This window comes from Pholcus phalangioides, unplaced genomic scaffold (genome assembly GCF_987345545.1).
Source record: "Pholcus phalangioides strain wild (caught in Gottingen) unplaced genomic scaffold, Ppha-v1.0 ptg000039l_1, whole genome shotgun sequence".
Taxonomy (NCBI): Eukaryota; Metazoa; Arthropoda; class Arachnida; order Araneae; family Pholcidae; genus Pholcus; species Pholcus phalangioides.
The window spans coordinates 17066332-17094088 of record NW_028301625.1 but is presented as its reverse complement, the minus strand read 5'-3'; the positions used below and the strand labels follow the sequence as shown (position 1 = coordinate 17094088).

The 27757-nt window shown below is 36.9% G+C and overlaps 1 protein-coding gene across 1 annotated transcript; it reads right to left on the bottom strand.

Annotated features, from left to right (window-relative positions):
- Nucleotides 1–4329: 4329 nt before the first annotated feature.
- Nucleotides 4330–17637, bottom strand: LOC149065634 (uncharacterized). Its single transcript, XM_089253999.1, has 3 exons — nucleotides 17565–17637; nucleotides 12072–12177; nucleotides 4330–4786 (listed from the first exon to the last, which is right to left on the bottom strand). Exons 1-3 carry the CDS (start codon nucleotides 17627–17629, stop codon nucleotides 4451–4453), a joined length of 507 nt encoding a protein of 168 aa, XP_089110125.1. The 5' UTR covers nucleotides 17630–17637; the 3' UTR covers nucleotides 4330–4450.
- Nucleotides 17638–27757: the final 10120 nt, after the last annotated feature.

Sequence of the window (27757 nt, the reverse complement as noted above, 5' to 3'; positions counted from 1 at the left end):
CTATTTAAATTTACCGGGTGTTATGCTCCAACTTCAGTCCATGACAGTGGTTCTCAAATTTTTTTGATACCCGCGGCTACTTTGCCCAATTCATGACTCACCCGCGGCTCCCCAGAGCATGGCGACAACAAGGGCGGGGCTGACAGGGGGCCGGGACGATTCTTATCATATAAATTAACCGTAGAAGGGCTCGTGAAAAGTCTGGCCGGGGGGGGGGGGCTTTCTCTAAAGATCCCAGCAGGGGCGTAGCCAGAAATTTCGTTCGGTGGGGGGGGGGACCAAAGTGACAGAACAATGGATTTGGCCATCTTTTTACCTTTTTTCGGTCATTTTCTCACATTTCGGGGGGGGACCAGACAATACCTTCTAGAGAGAGAAGATACCTTCTGCTCTAGAAGGTATTGGACCAGACCCCCAAGTACCCGCCCCCTCGCTACGCCCTTGGATCCCAGCCTAGGACCCTGCTCCAGTATGTGGGGGCCATGCCCCAGAGTAATTTAGTAGATACAGTAGAACCTCATTTTAACTGACCCCATTGTAACAAACTTCGCTTATAAAGGACAGTTAAGAAAAATTGTAATAATGACAGTAATAAAGGATGCTTATTTTTATCTTCCGAGCTTAAAACTCTTTTGAGTATTTAAAAAAGTATTGCCTCGTTTAACGAGCATCTCCAAAGAAGCGATTAAACATCGATCGTTTTGTTGTTTTGTGTAAACATGGATGCACAGCATAACACTAGAAAATTGATGACAGATGGCAGCACTACACATAACAAGCATTACACAGAAACAAACTTGACCGAGAAGGTTGGGCTACATGTACACGCACATTCCAATATGTACCAATTCGTTAGAACAGTGTTTCTCAACCTTTCTGAAAACAAGGACAGGTAAAATGTGTGAAACAATTTGACGGACCACTTGTGACCCGTATTTTTTTATTACGGGACATTCCTGTAATTTCCGTTGTTCCGATTTTTTTACACGTTTGTCCCGTTTTTTCGAACGACTTATTTGAATCTGTAATACTTACGTGAATACACACACATATACAGCGTTTTCATAATATAAATTTTATTATGGTAAAAATTATAAATATTCATCTCACACACAGTATTTGTTTGTTTTTAACGTTTTGTCCTCAATTTTTTTTTTTTTTTTTTAAATTTTACATTGGTGATTGCGCTTACTTCTGACAAGGTTTTTGCTGACAAATGGCGAAGTCCCGTATATTTTACGGATTATTTTTTAAGATCCCAATTTACTGAATTTTATTCTTCACAGTGAAATATGGTCATCAGATCATTTGAATATTTTTTCGTGAGAAACAAATTTTTCTCACGAAAAAAATATTGTATTGAATAGATAAAAAATATATTGTATAAAAAATTGCACGATTTGTGTAAGAGCCCTTTACTTCTCTTCAGCAGTTTTAGTAGTAATTAGCAAATTGTAAATTGCATTTAAAACAATAGATTGCAATTTTTAACAAAATTTGGTGATATCCCGCATTTAGAGAGGATCGCAATTTCCTACATTCTTTCTCCTCGATGATGTAGGGTGAACCTAAGTATGAAGGTATAATTTTATTTGAATACATATTGATATTACTATAAAACCAATTACAACGATAAAATTAAACAACAATTTTGTCAAGTCTGACTGCGGACCACCTCTGGTCCACGGATCATAGGTTCAGAAACGCTGCATTAGAAATTCCACAGAGGAGTATGAACGAGGCACATGTGTGGTTCAGTAGCAGTAGTAGCATAAAATTCGCGAGCCAGAAAAATTAAGATAATGCAGTGTATTTGTACACATCTCTCTTTCTGAATTCAACCTATGTTTAAGACTCTGTTTTTTTATTAATTATATATACAACGTATATAAATACACTGAAGAGCCAAAAAAACTGGTCAACCTGCCTAATATCGTGAAGGGCCCCCGCGAGCCCGCAGAAGTGGCGCAACACGATGTGGCATGGACTCAACTAATGTCTGAAGTAGTGCTGGAGGTAATTGACACCATGAATCCTGCAGAGCTGTCCATAAATACGTAGGAATAAGATCTCTTCTGAACAGCACGTTGCAAAGCATCCCAGATATGTTCAATAATGTTCATGTCTGGGGATTTTGGTGGCCAGAGGAAGTGTCTAAAGTCAGAAGAGTGTTCCTGGAGCCACTTTGTAGCAATTCTGGACGTGTGGGGTGTCGCATTGTCCTGCTGAAATTGTCCAAGTCCGTCGGAATGCACAATCGACATGAATGGGTGCAGGTGATCAGACTGGATGCTTACGTACCTGTCACCTGTCAGAGTCGTATCTAGACGTATCAGGGGTCCCATATCACGCCAACTGCACACGCCCCATACCATCACAGAGCCTCCACCAACTTGAACAGTCCCCTGTTGACATGTAGGGTCCATGGATTCATGAGGTTGTCTCCATACCCGTACACGTCCATCAGCTCGAGGCAATTGGAACCGAGACTCGTCAGACCAGGCAACGTGTTTCCAGTCCTCAACAGTCCAATGTCGGTGTTGTCGGGCCCAGGCGAGGCGTCAAGGTTTGTGTCGTGCAAGGGTACACGAGTGGGCCTTCGGCTCCGAAAGCCCATATCGATGATGTTTCGTTGAATGGTTCGCACGCTGACACTTGTTGATGGCCCAGCATTGAAATCTGCAGCAATTTGCGGAAGGGTTGCACGTCTGTCACGTTTAATGATTCTCGTCAGTCGTCGTTGGTCCCGTTCTTGCATGATCTTTTTCCGGCCGCAGCGATGTCGTAGATTTAATTTTTTACCGGATTCCCGATATTCACGGTACACTCGTGAAATGGTCGTACGTGAAAATCCAAATTTCATCGCTACCTCGGAGATGCTATGTCCCATCTCTCGTGCGCCGACTATAACACCACGTTCAAACTCACTTATATCTCGATAATCTGCCATTGTAGCAGCAGTAACCGATCTAACAACTATGCCAGACACTTGTTGTGTTATATAGGCGTTGCCGACCACAGCGCCGTACTCTGATTGGCTCCATATCTCTTTATTTGTATACGCATGCCTGTACCAGTTTTTTTGGCTCTTCAGTTTAGTACTTTTGTATAAATAGTACGTTGTATAAATAGTACTTTTTATAGCTAACTACTGAACTTTTATTGATATACTTCTTGTTGCGTTACACCTCTATAAGAATTATTTGTTATATAAAACGGACTTTTTTTTCACACAACCTTCAGCCCCAATTATTCCGTTATAATGAGGTTCTACCGTTATTTCACTAATGAAAGAACCACTGCAAAGCATAAATAGGCACACAAATAAATATATCCAACTCGCCGCGACACCCCTGACAAAGGTTGCCGATGCCCATATTTGTAGATAGACTTGGAAGTCTGGGGATGGGGGGGGGGGGCAGGATGATGGTCAGTTCATATATACGTTAGATAAGTAGGCTCCACCTCTCACTTTCGCACCACATGCCCCCCGCACCTTCGCTCATGAGTCTCCCTGTCCACCCAGTAATTTCCAATGAAAAGGTATTGCCCTAATTTGACCAGCAAAAAAAGTTCCATGTTTCTAAGTGCAATATTAGCTGCGATATTTGAATTCAAAAATCGCTGAAAATCAGGGAAAGAGCAGCATATAATAACGGACGAGCTTGTTCAACGCTTCATGCTCAGTTCTTACTCTCATTTTTAGCAATTTCTGAATTTGAATATTTCAGCTTATATTGAACTTAGAAACGTGACCTTTTTTTTGTTGGGGTCAGCAGAGACCGGACAACAACGTTTCAGTTAGAAGTTGGTGGACGGGGGATCGTATAGAAAATTAAATTTATTATCTCGGCACATGTACAGATAAAACACATGTACGTGGTAAAATACATTGCATATTTAAAATTGGTATGTTATTTGAATACTTTTTCTAGTTGAAAGTATGTTTCTATAACCAACGATTATTATATCAGATAACTTATTTGCCACTTATTTTCAAGATGATTTTTTTCCGATTACGAGCTGATAGCTGCTTTCTTTCCCCCCCCCCCAACCAAAAAATACTCCCCCATCGCTTTTATTTAACTCACTGTGATACAAAAACACCTGCCATGATGTGTGTGGTTTTCCAGGAAGAGGAATATTTTTTGCAAAGTTATTTGAGCTGAAAGGGATTTAAGTTTTACTCAGTAAAACTATCCTTGGCTGCTTCTCTCACTTTTCGACATAACTTTTGAATACTTTTAGCCCGGACACCCTGTATATGGGTGATTTATAAACTGAAAGACTACTAAATTATAAACAATCAATAAATGGATTCCAGTCAAAATGTTTTAATACACTTAACACACACACACGCACACTTCACTATGCAGAGATCAACAGAAAAGCAGTTTTTGATTTGAGTGATTTTGGCATGCACTCCACCATTCACATACGTTGACTATAATTAATATGCACGGCTGTGTGGATTGGCAGATTCTTCTGAATTTTCGATCGTTTCAGCAAGTGGTGAATATCGACTGAAAATGTTTTTGGGTATGCTGTGATAATTTCTATTTCCGATTATATGTTTTTTGTAGGAATCTCTTGAAGGAATTCTGATCATGCCTCGTCTTCCCCGAACTCCAATGAAACCGGGTGGAACATCATCAACTCCATCGGTGCGCTTTGGATGAATCGTTCCGTAAATCAGACCATGGAGATGATGGTTTTGCAAAGGAATGGGATCGATCGCTTGATGCAAAAGAAGTTCATTGAAAGACTGTGCTTCTTCTTTATCAACCTGAAAGAGATAACAAACACATTTTTTGCTTTTTCTTTAGACGTGGAAAATCAACACATCCTATAACTAGAGGAGTATCGCCATCCCAACGCCATCTATAGCTAGATAACTTATTTGCCACTTATTTTCAAGACGATTTTTTTTCCGATTGCGAACTGATAACTGCTTTCTCCCCCTCCCAACAAAAAAACACTTCCCCCATCGCTTTTATTTAACCTACTATGATACAAAAACACCTGCCATGATGTGTGTTGTTTTCTAGGAAGAGAAATACTTTTTTTTTTGGAAAAAAGTATTTTTCTATTATTTATACTGAGAAAGCATATATTTATTTCTCTCTTTTTCTTCGCCCACTTCGCCCACTGGCAGTTGATTGATTAGAAGGGGGGGGGAGAGATGGAAAAAACACGTTTTACAGTATAAACAACTTCAACGCGCGTTTTTAGAAGACGAGATATTTCGGGGTGGCTGAAATAAATAAGATCAAGTTTGACGATGTATCTCAGGATTGCCGCTGAAAGAATTAACTGAGTTTGACGGCATATACACATTCTTTTTAATTCGCCAATTATGGCCTCAGAGATTGGGGAGGAGGCCATATCACCAACCTATATCACTAACATTAACGAAGTTATACGAATGCAAAATAAATTTATCAAAAGTTTATCTAATTTTAATGGAAGTATAACTTTGGCCAACTACATAAACCTTAAAATCATATCCATCAGACACATTTGTGTTTTTATAAAATCTGTTTTGCCGTTCGGGACATTCCATGTCAAATCACCCAGCCATGACACCCATAGTCTCAGATTTCCATAATTTTTTTTTTATTTGTTGCATTTACCATCCTTATTAACCGTGTGAAATATTATTTGCATATCTCTAAAACTTTTTGAGAAAAAAAATGTTGAAATTTATCAAAAACTGATGCAGATGACTTTTCCGAGGCTCGATTTTTAAGCGGCATTGTTTGAGAAAATAAATCACAACTTTTTCAATTTTCAATATATTCAAGTGAAATTTTCACTAAAGTATTCACAAAAACATACAAAATATGAATAAAAATAATTCATATACTTACATTTGAAATTTACATGCAAAAAAATTATGTAAACTTTGTTTTTGTGGAATTTTTCGTTAGAAAAAGTACAATTTTTCAAACATATTTTTAGACCAGTGGCACAGCAGTTACCAAAACAACTTTTATTTTAAATTTCTCTTAAATATATGAAGCAAAATACTGGAGAAAAAAAATAATGGTTTTTTGACCGTTAATATGTTTATTCTGGCTCGCAACACAAAATTCATCGAAATAAGACTGGATCGTTCTGATTTCAAATCATTCAACTAGATACTGAAATGCAACCCATCATCCCGGATTCCAATTATTATTTTTTGTTTATTGCTTCTATTATGCTTGTTGACTATGCAAAATTTCATGTAAATATCTCAAAAACTTTTTGAGAAAAAATATGTTTTCTAACCTCACGAATGACGTCTCTTAGGCTAACCCCATTCAAGCAATATTATTTGTTAAAATATATCATAACTTTGCAGATTTTCAATACATTCAAATGAAATTTCCACTAAAATGCTCACAAAAAAATGCAGATTATGAATAGAAAAACTGTAAACCTTAGAGGAAAAAAGTCATTTAAATTTAATTTTTTTATTAATTATTAATTTTTTTATTTTTAGCACAATTTTTTAAACACTTTTTTTTTGGATGCACAGCATGAATTTCCAATTTTTTTAAAATTTAATCCTATTAATATATTAAGAAGAACACTGTAGAAAAGTAAACATTATTTTGACAGTTAATACATTTGAGTAACAAAACACAATTGTACTTATATGATTAAATTAATTATATTTGTACATTTTGACTTAATATAATGATTCATGAAATCACGAAATCATGAATATAATGATAAAGAAATTTATATTTTATTTTTCATGTACGCTTATACATTTATTACAGTATTCACTAAATTAAGTTTCATTAGTAGTTAATGCAATACTTCAAAACAATTAACAAATTTTAAAATTCAAGGATTAAATGAATTCATGAAATAATTAGAAATGTTAATGTAATGTGTCAAATGGGAGTTAGTGAAAAAAAGGTTTTTGGTGAATAAAATAATTTTTTTAAATTAAACCTTTATGTTCAGATCCTTAGAAGTGTTCAAATTCCAAATAATTTAATTCACTTTTAATTTATCTATAAATATTTCTTATGATGCAACAAAGGCGAACTTCTACAATCTGATATATTTTTGCATAAAGAATTACACTGCTGGCCACCGTAAATGCAACACACTGAAGGAAGCATGCAAATAATATGAAATTTACGACATGCATTAGCGGAGGTGAGATATGCAAATGATTAGAATTTCAGCGCAGACGCACATCACGCGCGCCTGTGGCGCCACTTCAAAGCGCTATTTAAGGCTTGGAGATTTCGACGATTTGAAATACGGCAATTGTGTTTTTCTTGTGGTTTTTTCAAAAAAAAACGATCAATTATGCCTCGTAGAAAACAGCGATCATCTTTTGATCAAGTGTCCGAGTTCGACAGAGGAAGGATAGTGGCCTACCGAGATTGTGGATTATCTTTCAGGGAAATCGGTAGTCGTGTTGGACGAAACCAAACAACTGTAATGCGGATATGTGATGGTTGGATGCAGGAGAGTACGACGGACCGACGTGTTCGATCGCATCCACCTCAGTGCACCACTTCACGTGATGGCAGTGACGGATCGCTCAGCCACATCACGAACCATAGCACAGCACATTCAGTCTGTACCGCATCATCCAGTGTCTGCGCGTACCATTCGACGCCGTTTACAGCAGAGTGGTCTGTCCGCAAGACGTCCATTGCTTCGTCTACCCTTGACGCAGAACCACAGACGTCTCCGCCGCCAATGGTGCGATGAAAGAAGGATGTTCACGGCACAATGGAATGAAATTGTCTTTACTGACGAGTCACGCTTCTGTCTGCAACACCACGATGGTCGGATTCGAGTCTGGAGACACCGTGGAGAGAGGATGCTGAACAGCTGCGTTATGCACCGCCACACTGGTCCTGCACCGGGTATTACTCTCGCACTCCTCTAGTACGCATTGCCGGTACTTTAAAAAGCCAGCGCTACATCTCCGAGGTGTTGGAGCCAGTTGTCCTTCCTTACCTTCAGGGCTTGCCCACAGCCATATTTCAACAGGATAATGCGCGACCACACGTGGCACGCATTGTCCAAAGGTTCTTCGTCAATCGCCAGATTGAATTGCTTCCCTGGCCAGCTCGCTCTCCGGATCTTTCGCCGATAGAAAACATGTGGTCCATGGTTGCTCAACGATTGACCCAGATTACATCCCCAGCTGCCACACCAGATCAACTTTGGCATCGCGTGGAAGCTGCTTGGTCTGCTGTACCCCAAGAACACATCCAAAGTCTCTTTGAATCAATGCCGAGGCGTGTGGCAGCGGTGATCTCCAACAATGGCGGCTACTCTGGCTACTGATTTTGGCAGGAACCACACTTCACAGAAGTCTATAAATTTAATCATTTGATGCTTGGTCAACATGTTATCTACAAAATAAATATTGTTGCGATATCTCTTGTCTTTCTTGGTATTGCAATTTGGGTGGCCAGCAGTGTAGCTTAAAGACACACGTCTCCTATTTCCTGACAAGCCAAGCAAGAACGATTTTTGAGACTTTCATTCTGGACATGTGTTTAGACATATTGTTATACATTTTTCAGCAATGATAGAAAAGTAGGCAAGTAAAGTAAAGGTAGGTAGTAAATTAGGTGAAGAAACTGAATACTGTGAAGAGATGAACAGTGATAGTAATGTAGAGAAGTAACTTGGAAAAATGTCAATTACTAAACAAGAACCACTTGAAGAAATAAATTCATCTCTACAGAACATAGAAGAGTCACCAATTAAACTTCATAGGGTAGCTCCACAGTGTAAGTCAAACAATTCCAAAAGAAAAGTTGAATCTGCCTGTAGCACTTTAAAATCAAAGGTTTGTAAAGTTTTTGAAGAAGAATTACCAGAAAATGAATCTCAAACACACTTAATGAAGATATTAAACAGAAAGCAAATGATATGATTATTTTGATAAAGTTAATTAGAAATAAGACTCAATTTAACCATCACAACAAGGGGAAAACTGCAAATTTTAACTCTGGCCCCTGCTTTAGGAAAGGGGAACAAGGAAAAAAATCTGAAGAGTTCAATGTCACTAAATATGCTGTGCGAAAAGCAGGAGAGCTTTTGTAAATGAAAAAGCAAAGGTGAGCCATTGTGTTTTTATTATAAAAAGAATCAAAAATTAAATTTCAACGATTTTTTTGCAATCTAATTTTTTAATGCAAAGGTTTAAATTTTCTTTCCTAATAATAATCTACATTTTTTTTTGTGAGCATTTTAGTGGAAATTTCATTTGAATGTATTGAAAATCTGCAAAGTTATGATATATTTTAACAAATAATATTGCTTGAATGGGGTTAGCCTAAGAGACGTCATTCGTGAGGTTAGAAAACATATTTTTTCTCAAAAAGTTTTTGAGATATTTACATGAAATTTTGCATAGTCAACAAGCATAATAGAAGCAATAAACAAAAAATAATAATTGGAATCCGGGATGATGGGTTGCATTTCAGTATCTAGTTGAATGATTTGAAATCAGAACGATCCAGTCTTATTTCGATGAATTTTGTGTTGCGAGCCAGAATAAACATATTAACGGTCAAAAAACCATTATTTTTTTTCTCCAGTATTTTGCTTCATATATTTAAGAGAAATTTAAAATAAAAGTTGTTTTGGTAACTGCTGTGCCACTGGTCTAAAAATATGTTTGAAAAATTGTACTTTTTCTAACGAAAAATTCCACAAAAACAAAGTTTACATAATTTTTTTGCATGTAAATTTCAAATGTAAGTATATGAATTATTTTTATTCATATTTTGTATGTTTTTGTGAATACTTTAGTGAAAATTTCACTTGAATATATTGAAAATTGAAAAAGTTGTGATTTATTTTCTCAAACAATGCCGCTTAAAAATTGAGCCTCGGAAAAGTCATCTGCATCAGTTTTTGATAAATTTCAACATTTTTTTTCTCAAAAAGTTTTAGAGATATGCAAATAATATTTCACACGGTTAATAAGGATAGTAAAAGCAACAAATAAAAAAAATCATTGAAATCTGAGACTATGGGTGCCAGTTTGGCATTTTGCCGGGTGATTTGAAATGGAATGACCCGTTCACAAAAATCGAATTCAGTGCAATAAACGCGATGTTATTAATCCCAGAAAACCAAATCAAATTTTAGTTATTCCTAAACCGAACAAAAATATTTTATGTAAAAAATTCATTTACTTAGTCCGCCCCAAAGTAATACAATAGACTACCCAACGAAATCCAAAATGAAAAAAATGAATATTCCTTCAAAAAATTGTTTAAAAAAAATCATACTTTCCATTTAAAATATCGTACTTGGCATCTTGTTGTTTATTTGTCACCTATTTTTAACTCTAATTCTGAAATAACACTGTAATGACTGATATTATATATTTTTATAAAACTGACTCTCCTGTTTGTCACAATAATATTAATATTTTACCCGAGAAATCTTTTTATTATTTATTTATCCGTTTCTTATAAAAAAAAATTGTCATTTTCATATATCTGATAAATTCTAACAATATTAATGAAAACCATTTCATTCATACATGATGAATTGTACTTATATATTTGTGTGAATTATGTACATGCATGAAATGAATTGTATCTTTTCATCTATGATCACCAGTATGGATCGTAAGAACCCTTGGTGATTTTATTTGTTCTCCGAGATGTATATGATATGTATGAATGATAATAGAAAATAAAAAAAAATCCACTATCAAATTCATTATCAACATATTTCAGAGAATTGGTTATACTTAATAATTAGAGAAGCATGAAATGAATTTTAATAATTGAACGTTCATTTTAAAAAATAATTTTTACGGGGAATTCTCTGGTTGGACAGACGTCACGGGTGGAGTTCCTTGGGGAAGTGTCCTTGGCCCCATGCTTTTTTCACTTTTTATCGATAAACTCTATCAGGGTATCGATGGGATTACTAGCAAATTCGCAGATGATGTGAAGCTAATGGGGGTAGTCGGGAATGAAGGCGATAGGGAGTTTCTCCAGACCAACTTAAACAGGATTGCAGCATGGGCAAATGAATGGAGCGTGACGTTTGGCGTTGATAAATGCATGGTCGCTCAATTTGGTTCGAACAATCCACGGTTCTCTTGCGAGTTGAATGGTGTCACTGTCCCGGATGCAACTGGGGTCACCAATTTGGGAATTCTCATTGACGAGCGACTTAGGTTTTCTGAACATTGTTCAGCGGTGGTCAAAAAGGCGAATAGAATGCTTGGTCTCATTTTCAAAAGGGTCTCTTCGCGTTCTCCTGGAGTCATTCTGCCGCTTTTTCGAGGCTTGGTTCGTCCTGGACTGGAGTATGCTGTAAGGTTTTGGAGACTATACCTACAGAGAGACATAGACTTGGTTGAAGTTGTGCAGAGAGGAGCTACGCGTGTCCTTATTGGCACACAGGGCTCGAGTTGTGAAGAGAGACTTCATTTTTTGAATATGTTTACATTGGATGAACGTAGGTATCGAGGAGATATGATCGAGGTGTTCAGGATTTTCAATGGGATGGATAGGATGGACCATGAACTTTTGGTACACCGCCAATCGACTGCTTTTACAAGGTCACAAGGGGACACCAGTATCGATTGGTGAGGGACAATGCAGGGTTGTGGTGTCGCAGGGAATTTTTCTCTAACAGGGTTGTTAATAAATGGAATAGCTTACCCCCGGAGGTAGTAAATTGTAACCGAGTTGACACGTTTAAAAAGAAGTACGATAAACATGTTGGGGTAAATCGAAAATCTATCCATTCTTAGAATAAGACAACCATAAGTATTTTTTATGGGCATTGTATAGTATTTTATCATGTGTATATATTGTTTACAATTTTTGTTAATTGCATTTTTAATTGTGTTGCTATATTTTTAAAATATATGACATCCATATTTTTATGGGCATCTTTTTATCAGCCAGCCACCTTGTTGGGCATTTTGCCTGTTGTGGCGTTGTATTAGTATTTGTATTTGTACATTAATATTATGGGTTTTTACCCCCGTTATTTCAATCCGTAATGAATCAGATTCACGGATATGCAAATAAATTATCTTTGAGATAGGCTGCTCTTACCTTTGACAATGGACTTTCGTCTTCTTCGTTGAAAGCTTTCAAAGATGCAACCGAAAGCAGCATTAGCATTAGGATTCTAGCAACCATATTAAAAGATTTGCAACACCTGTATGAAATGAACCAAATTACTGAAGTGTGTTAACGAATCCATAAACTTTGAAACCATATCTAATCGTTGCATTTCACAGTGGATCATAACATTTTCTAATCAACTAAAAATTGCATACCAGAAATGGAATACCGGAGTATCTGGTTAATAAGACATTATGCTGTTGATACATAAGCCACATTAAGAAAAATTTCGTAGAAACACCGCAATTAATTTTCGTTCAAAGACTTAAAATAAATAAATAACATCGAAATAAAATCAAATTTTGTGCATTTAACTCACCGTTCAAGTTTTCTTTGAGAACTTAAAAATCACGTGACACCAGACATTATACTTTGTAAACATTTAATCTTTTTTTAACAGGATTCAATTAAATATAAACACATCAGAAAAATTCTCATAAGAATTACTAAATTATTCTTAGTAATTACACTATAAAAGTTTCATAAAATTTCATTTATAAAACTTGAAAAATTCAACCAATAAGGCTATCGGTTGCATTTTCTCGAATGTAACCGCTAACCTTATTGGTTAAATTATTCATGTTTTATAAATAACCTTTTATGAAACTTTTATAGTGTAAAACACTATAAAAGATCGTTTACAAAACTTGAAAAATGTAATCAATAGGTGGATCAGTTAAGTTCGCTCGAATGTAACAGATGTGTTTATTGGTTACATTTTTCAAGTTTTATAAAAGAATTTTTATCAAAGTTTTATAGTGTAATACCAGCCTAAGGCCGCGATTACACTATAAAAGTTTGATAAAATCCATTTTATAAAACTTGAAAAATACAACCAATAAGCTGATCGATTACATTCGAGCAAATGCAACCGATCTGTTTATTGGTTGTATTTTTCAAGTTTTATAAAAGCACGTTTACAAAACTTTTATAATCCCGGCCTAAGAAACCCTGCAAGTCAGAGCATCAGGAAAAAAATTTATTGTGTAGGCCGTAACTTTGAACCAGGCCGGGATTAAACCATAAAAGTTTTATAACAGTTCTTTTGTAAAACTTGAAAATGCAACCAATAAGCGTTTTGGTTGCAGATGTAACCAACAAGCTCATTGGCTGTATTTCAAGTTTTGTAAATAATCTTTTATCGAAGTTTTATAATCTAATCCCTGCCTTTAGCCACAAGAGCTAAAACCTAACTTTTGAGGTACGTATATAAGAAGCGACTATACAGTGGAACCTCCCATAACGGACACCTCCCGTTAATAGGCACTTTTTTGAATTAAATCAATAGGCTTTCATGTATTTTACTACTTTAATAGGTAGTAAAGTATTAAAGGACACTCTGCTTTAACGGACAGAATGTTCGGTTCCAAGGGTATCCGTTATCAAGTGATTTCAATGTATAAGGCCGGAATTACACTGTAAAAGTTTGATAAAAGCTCCTTTATAAAACTTGAACAATTTAACGGATAATGTTATCGGTCACATTCGAGCAAATGCAGCCGATGCCCTTATTGATTGCATTTTTCAAGTTTTATAAATGAACTTTTATGAAACTTTTATAGTGTAATCCCAGCCTTACTGAAAATTGATACATTTAAGAAATAGAAATATTAAAAATTTACATGAACACGATAACTCAGTTAAAAACCTCTTTCACGGAATACAGGTTGTTCATTTGTTCAAAAATTCACGACCATTGAGAAAATTCTTCAGCGATTCAGGCTAACTGCGCAACTGGAGAAAACATGAACATCATGTTTCTTCAATTGCGTAGTATTCAATTGCAAACATTGAACATCTTGCAACTCGTAATACCTCAGGTTGTGTTCAAAACAATGTTTTGTGATTGCAATGTCATTTAAGAGAATCAAAACTTAAGGTTGAAATTTAAAAAAAATTAATATTTCTTAAATTTCACGCTGAGGCTATCTACCATCCCTAATGTTAATGTAGAAATGAAGTAAATAAAATTCATTTAATGGCGGGAAATAAATTTTCATTTTATTATCAATAAATATTAATTTCGACCTTGGCTTCTGGCTCGATTATACATTCCATCATTCTGTCCACTGAGTAACCTTTAGAGAAGTGTCAAACTAGTCTTGACGAAGACCCCAAGTCAGCAAGATTACATGTCCCATGTCTTAATTATCTTTATTTTTTATTTTGAAAACTAATTTTTTCACTTTCATTCGTCGTTTCTATCTGATAAAATATTACAGAAATAAATTTAGATAAGTGCTATTAATAATAATAATAAAAACTTAACGAGAGAAAAGAAACATTTTTCTTTAACAAGACTTATTACGTAACAATCGATCGAAACAATGATATTCATGCCTCTTGCCGTTTCCATCATAGAAAAAAAAATTAATCACACAGCACATGAAATAAAATAATTAAATTAATTAAAACAATTTAATAATTTAATAAAATAATTAATAATATAAAATCCATGGAATAATCCCCGCAAAAAAAAAAAAATCCACCAAAATTAGCATGGAGAAGATATAATACAGGGTGATTACTAGAGCCTGGAAGTTCAGGCACTAAAAATGATCGGAATAGGCAAGCAAAAAGGCACTAAAAATACCTAAAATAGGCACTATAAAAAGGCATTTATAATTTTTGAAAGAAAGAAAAAATAACTAAAACTAAGGTATTATAAATGTCCACAACTAGATGAACAAATGGTTAGAATAACTGCATTTTTATCCAAGTTAAACTGATTTTAAACCCAAAATAAAATGGTAATAGACCCTCAGGATTAGGTTAATTATAGGGCCACCGTTACCAGACGCAAAGCCCGTAGAGAAAATGGTCTGTGGGGCTCCTTCGAGTCGCGAATAATTCTTGTTTATTTGTTGTATTATTTGGAATAATCATCATTTCTATTGTTGAAACATAGTTACCTTGTTCTATTGTAGCAAAAAAATTCAACTTCTTTTATATATCAACTGATGACCTCTTGGGATCTTGGGATAGTCATTGGTCAGCTATACACGTACAGTGAAGTCCAATGTCTGAGCGAGACGTGAAGCATGTGGAGAAGCAAAAATTTCTAATTTTCCCCCGTTTTTCTAACGCGGGCCGCGTTCAACTGAAACAAAATCGTTCACGTCTAACACCATCCGGTCAAAGCAAAGTTAATGCATGTCAACACCGATCTCTCAGATCACTTATTCGTATTTAAATGGGACTGAAAGGTGTGGGGGCGGGGAGGTTATTTCTGATGTGGTAAATAGTACCGAGAGAGTCGGAAATTTTTAAAAAGGGCAATAATTTTGTTCTCAATATTTAAAATATCCAAGTTCTACTGATTATGGCCTTTGAAATTCATTAATAAACTTAATAATATGTTAAAATAAGGCATTTATGGCAGAAAAATCTCAAAAAAGGTATTTTTAACAAAAAGTTTGAAAATATGCAAAAAAAGGCATTTATGGCATTTTGCCTAAACTTCCGGGCTCTAGTGATTGCCAAGGCACGGATGTCATTGCTATAAAAAAATTTGAAAAATGACTAAAAAATTTCTCAAAAAATTGTAAAAAAATTGCATCAAAATGAGAACACAAAGTTCTCTTGAAAAACCGGTTATGTTCGAATGTCGAAAAAAAGTTTTGACAGCATCAAAATCCGTATACGTAAATTTTTCTCGAGTTTTTTTCCCCTCGTTCAGACGTCATCAAAAACAATTTTTCAAATGAACAAGTTGTAATTCATGAATCGGTTAGGAACACCGGCGTTATGCCCCCCCCCCACAAGGGTGGGGCTGACAGGGCTCCGAATTGTGAGCCGGAGACGATTCTTCTCATTTTTTGTTTTTCACAAGAAATTCACGATTGAGAAGCCCGTGAAGAACACCGGGTTTTTTTGCAATAAAAAAAGAAAAATGAAACATCCCCCGAAAAAATCCTGTGAATGCCTATGATTAAGACAAAAAATATCTTTTGTTTTATTATCCAAGAAATTATTTTTTCATAAGTGCTCGATGCAATCAGTATTCGTATAATTTTTTCAATCTTTTTCACTTTCAAAAAATTTAAAAAGTGAAAAAATATCGTGAAAATGCCAAAAAATTCCCCAAAAATCAAAAAATGCCGTAACAGTGAAAAAAAAACCAGAAAAATAAAAAAAAATGCAAATGTCATCAACATCCGGTTCCCTGGTGATTGCACATTGAATTTCCCTTGCCGCATTTTACTGGTCAACCGTTGATCCGAGGCATACTTCCAAGTAGAAAAAGTATGCAAATAACGTGTAGAACTCAGATACGTCATTCATGTTGCAAGGGGTTGTATAGTTATTAAATTTAAAAAACAAATACCTTTTTTATACGGACACTTTGCCTTCAAAAAACCGAATAGAAAGTTGTTGCCCTGTCTCTCCCGAGGCCAACAGTAAAAGTTTTTACGTTTGTAAGTGCAATATTCGCAAACATATTTGAATTCAAAAATCGGAGGAAAGTTGGGAAAAACAGCGTGAACACTAACGAACAACGCTTCTTTCCCTGATTTATGCTGTTCTTTCACAACATTCCTCCGACTTTTGAATTCAAATATCTGTGTGAATATTGCAGATAGAAAAGTAGAATTTTTTTGGTTGGCCTCAAGATATATTTACAACTTTCTAATTGGGGTTTTCCTTATAAAAAAGTGTTGTTTTTTTTAAATTTAACAACTATACAACCCTTTGCAACGTGAACGACGTATCTGAGTTCTACCAACACCAGCTAAAGCAGAGTTTTAAGCAAAGCAGAGCCTGCTTTAGCTGGTGTTGGTTCTACACGTTATTTGGATACTTTCACTAATACGATCATCGAAAGAGTGCGACAGATGCTTGCGGATGATCAGCAGCTGCCTGCAGGTAAATTGGGGATTAGCAAGGCCTCTCCAGACTTCTTTTTTGTTTCTCCTGCTCAAGGCCTATACTTGGTAGACGCACCGGACATCCAAGCAAGAGTGACGTCGTTGCTTCGGGTAATTCCAAAGAAAGCTTTTACTGAGTTTTCAGCAGCTCTACAACCGTTGTCAAAAGTGTATTGTAACTAATAGAGATTACTTTGAAGGCCAATAAAGGTATTTTGTTTGTATCTCTTCTGTTTCTCCTTTATTTTCTGAGACCATTCACCGAACTTTTTGACCGCACCCTGTATTTGATAGATGTATATTTTTCCACTTATAATACTATAAGGTCGGGCCCCCAAAACAGCGGGACCCGGTGTGACTGCACCTGTCGCACACTCCCGAGGACTCCTCTGATCCGAAACGACTATTTAACGAATATCCACCAGCTTAAATGCCTAAAAAATTCACTATGAACAGAGAAGGTTTATATTAAATATACATGTATATATAAAAAATGACATGCTAATTTTTCAATATATTGATATCGAAAACACACCACAGCGAAATTACGTACTTTCGACAGTTGCGAAGAGTGTCTGTTAGATTCCTGCGTTGAAATACGGTGAGGAAATGTTCCATGGAATGGAACTCATTCTCTTTATATGTGCTGTAGAATTTTCTTTTTATCTCGCAGCAACAGGTTAATGTGACTAATACGCCAAGCAACATTAATAGGGAATTAACTCAAGACAAATAGTCTACTGCCCTCGTAAGTAAGTTCTATCCTCATAATAGGGACCCAAAGTCGTCAGCCTACTGTTTATCTTACGATAATTATCAGACACACTAACTACGTTAAAGAAACTTGACCAACACTCTAGACGGTGAAATGTTTCGGTTCGAGAAAAAGTGACGGCCTTTGTGAGAAATAAGTAAATAAAAAAACACACACTCTCTTCTCTCTTTTACAAGACCTTAATCGAATAATCACGACGACGTCTATACTTCAATGGTCCCCTTCAGCGGGGCACAAAAAATAAAACACTAACTACATTATATCAATTGCGTAACTCTTAGAAAAAAGATACATTTGCTCACAAAAAATACCTGTCATTTAGTTTTTTTACAAGAAGGATGTTCGAAAAATATTTACCAAATCATGGCAGAATTTACGGATTAAGGAATTCACTTAAATCTATCACACTTACACACAGTCAAGCAGTATTAATATGAACACTAGCTAATAGTGCAGGAAAAAAAAGAATAGGCTGTCGACACTTCCGCAGTTATTTTCATGAAAATGTCAATCGTGTGTAGTAAATATTAACATTAAATGAAATTTTTCGTGCTATAAAATGCTGTGCTGAGGGATCTTAGCTTATGTTTAGGTACGTCACCAATGTAAATAAAAAATTGTAATTCACATCCGTACTTGATCCAGGCCTGTCGGATGCCGCCTGAGTTTTCCAAGCACGTTTACGTTGCCTACAGGGTCAGGGGCGGTCTTAGGGCAGTGCGACCGGTGCAATTGCACCGGGGGCCAAATGAGAAGGGGCGCTCAATAAAAAAAAATGAATGAATTAAAACCTATGATTTGTGCTGACCATTTTAAATAGGGATCCTGTACTTGAGTCTAGTTCCTGCCTGTCACACGAGGAGAAACAAAAATGTGCTCACACGAGAAAACCCATGCACTTTGGCTCCCCCGATCTCTGGTCAGTCTCCCGACTCGCCACTCTTTCCTGTTAGTTCAACCAGGGGCAGCTCGGTAGCATTGGGTGTGCTCTAGAACTCTAGAAGGGCGTCAAATCCGAAGTGAAAGGGCGAAAAAATTAGGAAAAATTATTTGTGCCACTATTGGAAGGGCGCCAAGTCTGAGGTAGAAAGGGCGAAAAAAAGTTAGGGAAAATATTTATGGCCCCCTCTAGCAGGAGCGTCAAATTCGACGTAAAAGTGTGAAAGAAATTACAGAAAATGATTTCTGCTTGCTTTAGGAGGGGCGTCATATCCGAAGTGGAAACGCAAAAAAAAAAAATTAGGAAAACTTATTCGTGCCCTCTCTAAGAGGGGCGTCAAATCCGAGGTGAAAGGGCAAAAAAGTGGGAAAATGATATCTGCCTTTCTATCAATCAAAATCTTTCTAAGGTGTAAGAATTTTAATCATCTTAAAGAGTCATTTTGAAGGTGTCATTTCTTTCTGTTTTCCTCAGTCCTCGACGTTAATCTTGAATAAGAATTAAACAAAACCTATCGAGTTTTGCTGCTTATAATCCACAGATGCAAACTTCGCTAGTATGAGGGAAAAAAGGCACCATGTAGGCCTATAGTCCGCAGCGGTATATAACCCGTATGACCCACATGAGAAAATTTCATTTATTAATATAAAATCTCTCTCAAGGAGGAGGGGGGGGTTATTTAACACAGTTTTGTAGAGAAAATGCCAATTTTTGTACTGGTATCTACCCTATCTAGAAATATTTAAAAAATATATGTTTTTGCAATTTGCAATTAAATTTTTAACGTAATTATAGCTAATGAAACCTCTCTCAGAAAAAAAAGTTGTAGATAACATGTGCAGTGGTTTCCACACTAAAGCCGCTTCAAAGTTGAACTCTTCATGTAGTTTTGATCCCATAGGCGGTGATAGATTTGAACGTCTGGGGGGGGGGGGGGCACGGTCATTATTGCTGGGAGGGGCAATTCATACATACACATATACATTAGATCAGACGACTCCACCTTTGACGGTTGGGGGCAATGACACCCCCCCCCCGTACCTCCGCCCATGTTTGATCCACACTAAGAAACTCATTTCCGACGTTTTGTTTTTATTTAAACGTAATTTTTTTTTTACGTATAATCCATGGGCTATAAGCAGAATATGGTAGGTTAATAGGACTCCATGGAGTTAAAAAAATCTACAGAGAGCAAACAACCCTTTCCCAGTGCCATATTAACACATGGGCCCGCCTGGGAGCCTCAAGAGTAGAGGGGCCTCACGAAAATGAGATATAGTTAAAATTTTCTAGAATTTACTAGGTAGGGCCTCAGAAAAACCATTTGGCCCGGGGGCCCGTGATGTTCTTAAGACGGCCCTGCCCCTTTCCCAGGGTGGTAGAGTGCTTTCTCGGGGACAGTTTTTTCTTGGAGTCTCCTTGAAATGGTTATGCTTAGAAAAAGAAGGAGTTACAAGCGCCCCCCCCCCCCATCCGGCTCGGAGCACAGCCAAAGTAGCCTCAGACGGGGGGGGGGTGCCCAAGTTGCAGGCCTGGTGCTTTAGCTGGTGTTTGCCTGCCCCTTCTTTTTCTTAGTACTGGGTCTGAAAGGGATAACTTCAAATGAAGTTTATGAGTTTTATAAATATGAAAGAAATCGTACGGAAATATCACTTTCATTTAACCACCTTTATTTAGCCTATACGTGATCCGTGCACTATATATATATGTATATACACACGTATTTTACCATAAAATTCAATTAAAATAAATATGAAGAAGATATATCCTTGTGATGAGTACCCTGCATAAATGTGTGACGTTTTGCTTTTTTTAATGTTTTTAAATCTCTGAATTAAATCAAACAAGTTGGGTTTATATTCTTGTTTACAAGTTAAATAGCAATAATCACATTTTAGGAAGAAAGCTTTTTCCCCCGTTTTCTTTGTCCCTTAATATCCAACCAATAGGGGGTGGCGATCTGTACGATCACCACACCAAGTCTGATAATATGGTAGAACGAATCTGTCCCGTATTTTACGGTAAAATAATGACTAGCAAAAATTGCCTCCTCCGACACATCACTCTGGATCCACGCCTGGGGGGGGGGGGGCGCTAACTACCATTTTTGCACCTGGTGCCACAAGGTCAAAGACCGGCCCTGCACAGGGTGATGCCTCAAGTCCCTTCGCCGCAAATTACTGGTGATCCGTTGATCCGTATACTTCCAATAGAAAAATTATCCAAATAGCGTGTAAATTTCATTTACGTCATTCATAATGCAAGGGTCTTTACACTGATTCATACACGATCCCGCCGCCTCCGCGGGACATCGTTAATTAATCGTAAATGATCAATTCGATTTCGCTTTTATGTCATAGATAATTGACGAATAGAAAACGGTATAATTAACCGTTACAAAAACTCCGTTGGATTTAGTGTAAGCGCTAATTACGGTTAATTAAGTGACAATTAATTATTAGCGATTTCGCTTTTATTATGTAATAACTAATTTTCGATTAGAAAAACGATAATTAATCGTTACAAAATTTCGTTGGATTTAGTATTATCTTCTATTTCACTTATTTCACTTCTATTTTGTCATAACTAGTTAAAGATTAGTATTAATAATAGTTAATCTTCCCAAAAATTCCGTTGGATTTAACATAATTATTAGTTATCGATAATTAATTGTTAAATAAAGATTTCGCTTTTATTATGTCATAATTAATCAACGATTAGTAATAACGATAATTAATTGTTACAAATACTCCGTTCGATCTATTATTCCACTATAAAACGAATACTTAGAGGAAAGTATGCGTTTTAAAAACTGCAAATCATCTAACTAAACAAAGGTGCAGTTAATTTCATCTCTTATAAATTTGGGGGCCAACTTTAACTGTAACTTACATCAACAGACAATTCCTAGACCTTAGACCTTGATTGGTGCGAGCCGGGGTTCCACAGTTCCACTGTGTAATAATAACTCAGCAAACCCCCTTCGTCAAATAACTCTGCCGATTGTATGAACAGTTGTGCGATTAAGCCATGATTGGAATAAGCAGAGTTGCCAACAGTCAAAAAAATTTCCAACTAGATTTTTCATCAAAAACAACTAGGAAACGGCCTTAAAACAACGAAAATTAATTCTGCCCATTATTTTAACGACGATACGTCCCGTTTTCCTGGAAAGTTCCCGTATTTTCACGTAATTTAATAAAAAACTAAAAAAGACTGACAGAAAATTTTTTGAAAAAAGATAAAAAAAAAACAACTAGCAACTAGATGGATATTTTTTCTAACTAAATGCCCGAAAAAAAGACCAGGGGAAATACCACATTCTGATTCTTAATAACCAATCTACGGCCGTAACTAGGCAGGGGCAACTGGGGCACTGTCCCAAGGCCCTGAGTCGAATATGGGACTCCAAAAAAATTTGCACTTACTTTGCATCATAATCATTTTAAGCAGGGTCCCCAAGAAAAAGTCTGTCTCAGGGCCCGAAAAAGCATACTACGGCCCTGAACCAATCGTCCATGCATAAGAATCGATTCGTAAGAAGCGCTTTAAGCATCCAGCCAACACTACACTAGAAATATCTTTTTGCTCGCGATAGCTGTAAACAACTTCAGAACCGCCTTCGAGAGTGTGCGTGTAAAGGCGTCATTCCAGCGTGGAGAAAACCTGGAGAATTACGCTCTCAAAGAGTGACTAATTTCCAAGTTCTCAAGCTGGACCAAAATTCACCATCTTAAAATCTCTGTCGAAACATTCGTCAGGAACTTTCATGCCTTCCAGTGCCGTCGTTGTCTTCGATTCTCGCACTTTGCTCATTCCTACGTCAACCCTTACAGATGCATTAAGTGTGCGGACCACCACGAGCCCGGAAAATGTAGCAAAGTGCGGGGAAACGATACTCCGACTGGCGTACTCTGTCTTGGCCCGCATCCAGCCAACTTTAAAAAATGTCCGGAATGTCTCAAAATTCTCAAAGGAAACTCCAAAATCAATGCCTGCCCTCAAAGGACTATTACAGACACCATCAAGTATCAAGTCTACGTACCCAAGAATCCCGTCTCTCAATCATCTTTCCTTCCAAGACCTGTCGCCCTCAAATTCAAAAAATTTCTCGAGACCAAATCCAGCTTTCAACCGGCGATGTCTACGGTCACACTCGCCACAACGAAAGCGGTATCCAAAGCATTTGCCGTCATCCAGACGGCAAATGCTCCGATAACGAACGAGAAACTTAACGGTGAACTTAGAAAGTCACCGAGCCGGCCCAGAAACTTTGAGCATGTAGCTGAGAAAGCGGTCAACGATCTCCATTTCGTCATTTCACTCATGGCAGAAGGACACTTAATGGATGGAGTTTCGGTACAAATTTACCGTGATTTCGTGACTTATGCTGAAAAGCTACGAGAAAGATGGACTTGATTCTTCTCGCTAGGACTTGGTCTAGCGCTAACCTCTATCTTCTCTTCTGCTTTCATTTCCAGGTAACTGGAAATGAAAGCACAAATCTTTGCAAAAAATCAAAAATTCTCCTTCAAAAAGACTAAACTTTCTAATAAAAAAAAAAGCTTTTATTTCATTTTAACTAACATTTTGACTATTTCTCTAACTTTACTTCCTACCATCTAGGATCTATTTTTTCTAAGTTTATTTTAAGACTAGGGGGCCAAAGCCCCCTGACGCCTCCAATGGACCAACTACTCGTCACATATTCTTTAATTGTAAAACAAAATATTCCCCAGGCACTACGAATGAATGCCTGCAAAATAGTCATTCAATTGCCAGTTTCTCACTCTGATTTCGAAAAGCAATGCATTGCCATCATAAATGCAGCATAATTACAGAATAATACTCAATGCACCACAATACATGCGTGATGCACCACGATAGGAAATACAGCACAATAAGTAATGCACCCCTATATGCAGTGCATCGCAGTAGTACACCATGATAAGGAATGCACCACAATACGCAACGCAATACAACACAGTACGCGATGCATCGCAATAGACAAAGTACCATAATATGCAATGCACCACAATACATATATAACACTGTTAAAATTACCAGAGACTAGTAATCTTTCCTGGCTATGCGAACCCAACTCCAGAATGTGAGAAGTGAGAACTACTCTAACCCTTCCCCTAGGGTTTTCATGAGACACAATATATATGGCAGAGATGGAACACATTCGGATTTAACCCATGTGGAGGCAAGGGTGACAATAATTATTATGTGTCAATAATATATTATGTGTATTGTACTTGTTTGCATTCATTCGCATCGGATTAAATAAAGAGCCATCGTATTAATGAATCAATATCGGCAATACAGCACAATAAGCATTTAGAACTCTACACCACTATACGTAATGCACCACAATACGCGTATACAGCACAGTACATGATGCTTAGCAATAAGCAAAGCACCATAATCCACAATCAGCCACAATACACCCTAAGCACTACTACTAAACCAGACATGCGCCTCGTCCATATTCCTCTGCGGAACCTCTAACGAATTGGTACATGTTGGAATGCGCGTGTATGAATAGTGCACCTTCGTGAAGTTTGTTTCTGTGTAATGCTTGTTATGTGTTGTGCTGCCATCTGCAATCAATTTTTTAAACTATGAGTTTTTCCTCAACTCATAGAGCTTGAAGTGTTATGAATGAATAATTATAACGTTGTCACACACCATAGGTACTGAAACACAATAAGCAATACAACACAATACGGAATTTAAGCACCATAATACACAATGCGCCACGATACGTAACGTGCACTGCAACAAGCAATACAGCACATCACAACATACTACAATTTGCAATGAACCACCGTCGGCAATAAATCAATATAACCAATGAAGCAATAAAGCAATGCACCAGTATATACAGTACATCACAATAAGCAATACACCACTATATGCAGTGCACCACAATATAAGCAATACAGCACATCACAATAAGCAATACAGCACATCACAATAAGCAATACACCACTATATGCAGTGCACCACAATATAAGCAATACAGCACACTACGAAATGCACCAGTATACACAGTGCATCGCAATAAGCAATACACCAATATATGCAGTGCACAATAAGCAATATAGCACAATACGCAATGCACCACCATCGGCAACAAAGCTTAATAAGCAATGCTCCACAATATGCAGTGTACAATAGCATTCCACTATAATAAGCAATACAGCACAACGCAATGCGCACTATATGCAGTGCAGCACAATACGGAATGCGCCAGTGTCGGCAATAAAGCACAATAAGCAATGATCCACAATATGCAGTGCAGCACAATAAGCAATTATATGCAGTGCAGCACAATAAGCAATTATATGCAGTGCAGCACAATAAGCAATTATATGCAGTGCAGCACAATAAGCAATTATATGCAGTGCAGCACAATAAGCAATTATATGCAGTGCAGCACAATAAGCAATTATATGCAGTGCAGAACAATAAGCAATTATATGCAGTGCAGAACAATAAGCAATTATATGCAGTGCACCACAATAAGCAATTATATGCAGTGCACCACAATCAGCAATTATATGCAGTGCACCACAATAAGCAATTATATGCAGTGCACCACAATAAGCAATTATATGCAGTGCACCACAATACGCAATACACCACCATCGGCAATAAAGCACAATAAGCAATGCTCCATAATATGCAGTGCACAAAGCACAATAAGCAATGCTCCATAATATGCAGTGCACAAAGCACAATAAGCAGTACAGCACAATACGCAATGCACCACCACCGTCGGCAATAAAGTACAATAACCAATGCTCCACAATGCATTCCTTCATAATAAGCAATATAGCACAATACGCAATGCACCACTATCGGCAATAAATCACAATAACCAATGCTCCACAATGCATTCCTTCATAATAAGCAATATGGCACAATACGCAATGCACCACTATCGGCAATAAATCACAATAACAAATGCACCACTATCGGCAATAAATCACAATAACAAATGCACCACAATATGCATTGGACCACAATAAGCAATACAGCACAATACGCAATGCACCACTGTCGGCAATAAAGCACAATAAGCAATGCTCCCCTATATGCAGTGCAGCGCAATACGCATTGAACCACTGTCGGCAATGGAGCACAATAAGCAATGTACCACGATTGTGTAATTCATCACAATAAGCAATACAACACAATACGCAATGCATTATCAGCAATAAAGTACAATAACCAATGATCCACAATATGCACTACACAACAGTATGCATTACACAACAATAAGCAATTATATGCAGTGCACCACAATAAACAATACAGCACAATACACAACGCACCACTATCGGCAGTAAAGCACAATAAGAAATGCTCCACAATATGCAGTGCACCAGAATAAGCAATACAGCACAATAAGCGAAGCTCCACAATATGCAGTGCACCAGAATAAGCAATACAGCACAATAAGCGAAGCTCCACAATACCCGAGAGAGAGAAAGAATACCCAAAGAGAGTTCAATAAGTTATGCACAATAATTCGGAATGCACCACAATATATATATGCAGTGCACCCAGTGGCGTAGCCAGGTTTTGGTCCGTGGGGGAGCGAAATTGTGAAAGGCGCCATTTTTTTGTTCGTGCTTAAGGCGCAAACTTAAAATTATGCATTAGTGGAAAAAGAACTTTATAAATTTCCCAATTTAAAAAAAATCAAATTTATTTTGTTCTTCAGTTGATATTATTTTTCAAATTATAAATTAATTACTTTTCAGTGTGTGTGTGCGCGCGAGATATATATATATATATTAATGTATTTTAATTTTTTAATTAATTTTAAATTCCATTTTATGTTTTGTGTACTTATACAAATATATATATACAAATATATATAATATATATATATATATATATTAATGTATTTTAATTTTTTAATTAATTTTAAATTCCATTTTATGTTTTGTGTACTTATACAAATGCAAACACCAAAAACAACTGGGAAGTCACCCTGAAAGGTAGTTGGAAAAAAATGTAGATTAAAATATAAAAAAATGATAGGAGAAAATATGCAAATAAAAAGTGTTATGCAAATAAAAAGGAAAAAAATATATTTTTTTCTCTCTCTAAAATTATTCCAAGATATGAAAGCACAGAGAAATCTTCATGCTTCCATTTAATCGCTTTTATCATGTTACACTCTTATCGTAAGCACGTATCACATGTTACACTACTTTCACTACTAATTAATGCATGCCGGAAAGTTCTTTCTTATATTATGCATGACCGTAATGTATATATGATGTCATAGTTATGTATGGTTTCAGTTCGAGAAGTTTTGCCATCTGTCTTCCATATTAGAAGTAAAACTGACAGATGCCTGACGTTTCGTGTTATGCAAATACCACGGTGAAAGCCTGCCTGAGGGGCGTGGTTGCCCGGTCGATAAGATGCTCGCTTAAAGTACCAAAGGATGTTTAGAGGTGTCGCGAGTCGGAGACCCGGTTCGTCCTTGTCAGAACACTTTCCTGACGCAGGGGTACAACAAAAAACGGCAACTTGACCGCAGCCAAAAATTGCTGCCGCAGGGAGTCCCTCCTCGAGGGGTTAACGCACCAGCCTGTCGATGAGTATAAAAAACAAGCTCGCCGTTCGGAATCGGCAATAAATTGTAGGCCCCGGTCCAATTAGCCCTCGTGTGCAGAAAATGACCGTGGTGCGACAAAAATGATCAAAGCCTGCCTGCTCTCTGCGGGAAGGCTTTCCAAACGAAAGGGTTAGCATTCATACCTAGAAATTGAAAAAAAAGAAGATTCCCTCTGGTCACCGCCACTGTGCCACTAGTGGGGTTCAAACAAGGGTGAATCCAACATGATGCCCACATGGTCGCAGTGGTTATCACATACTACTAGATTGCAGACGCACAGAGGGTGGCCTGAATCCAAAAAGGTTTAGGAACCACTGCTTCAAACGAATCAGTGTGCGCCAGAAATAGTCGCATGCGTCCGTAATCTATTTAAGTATCTCTTAG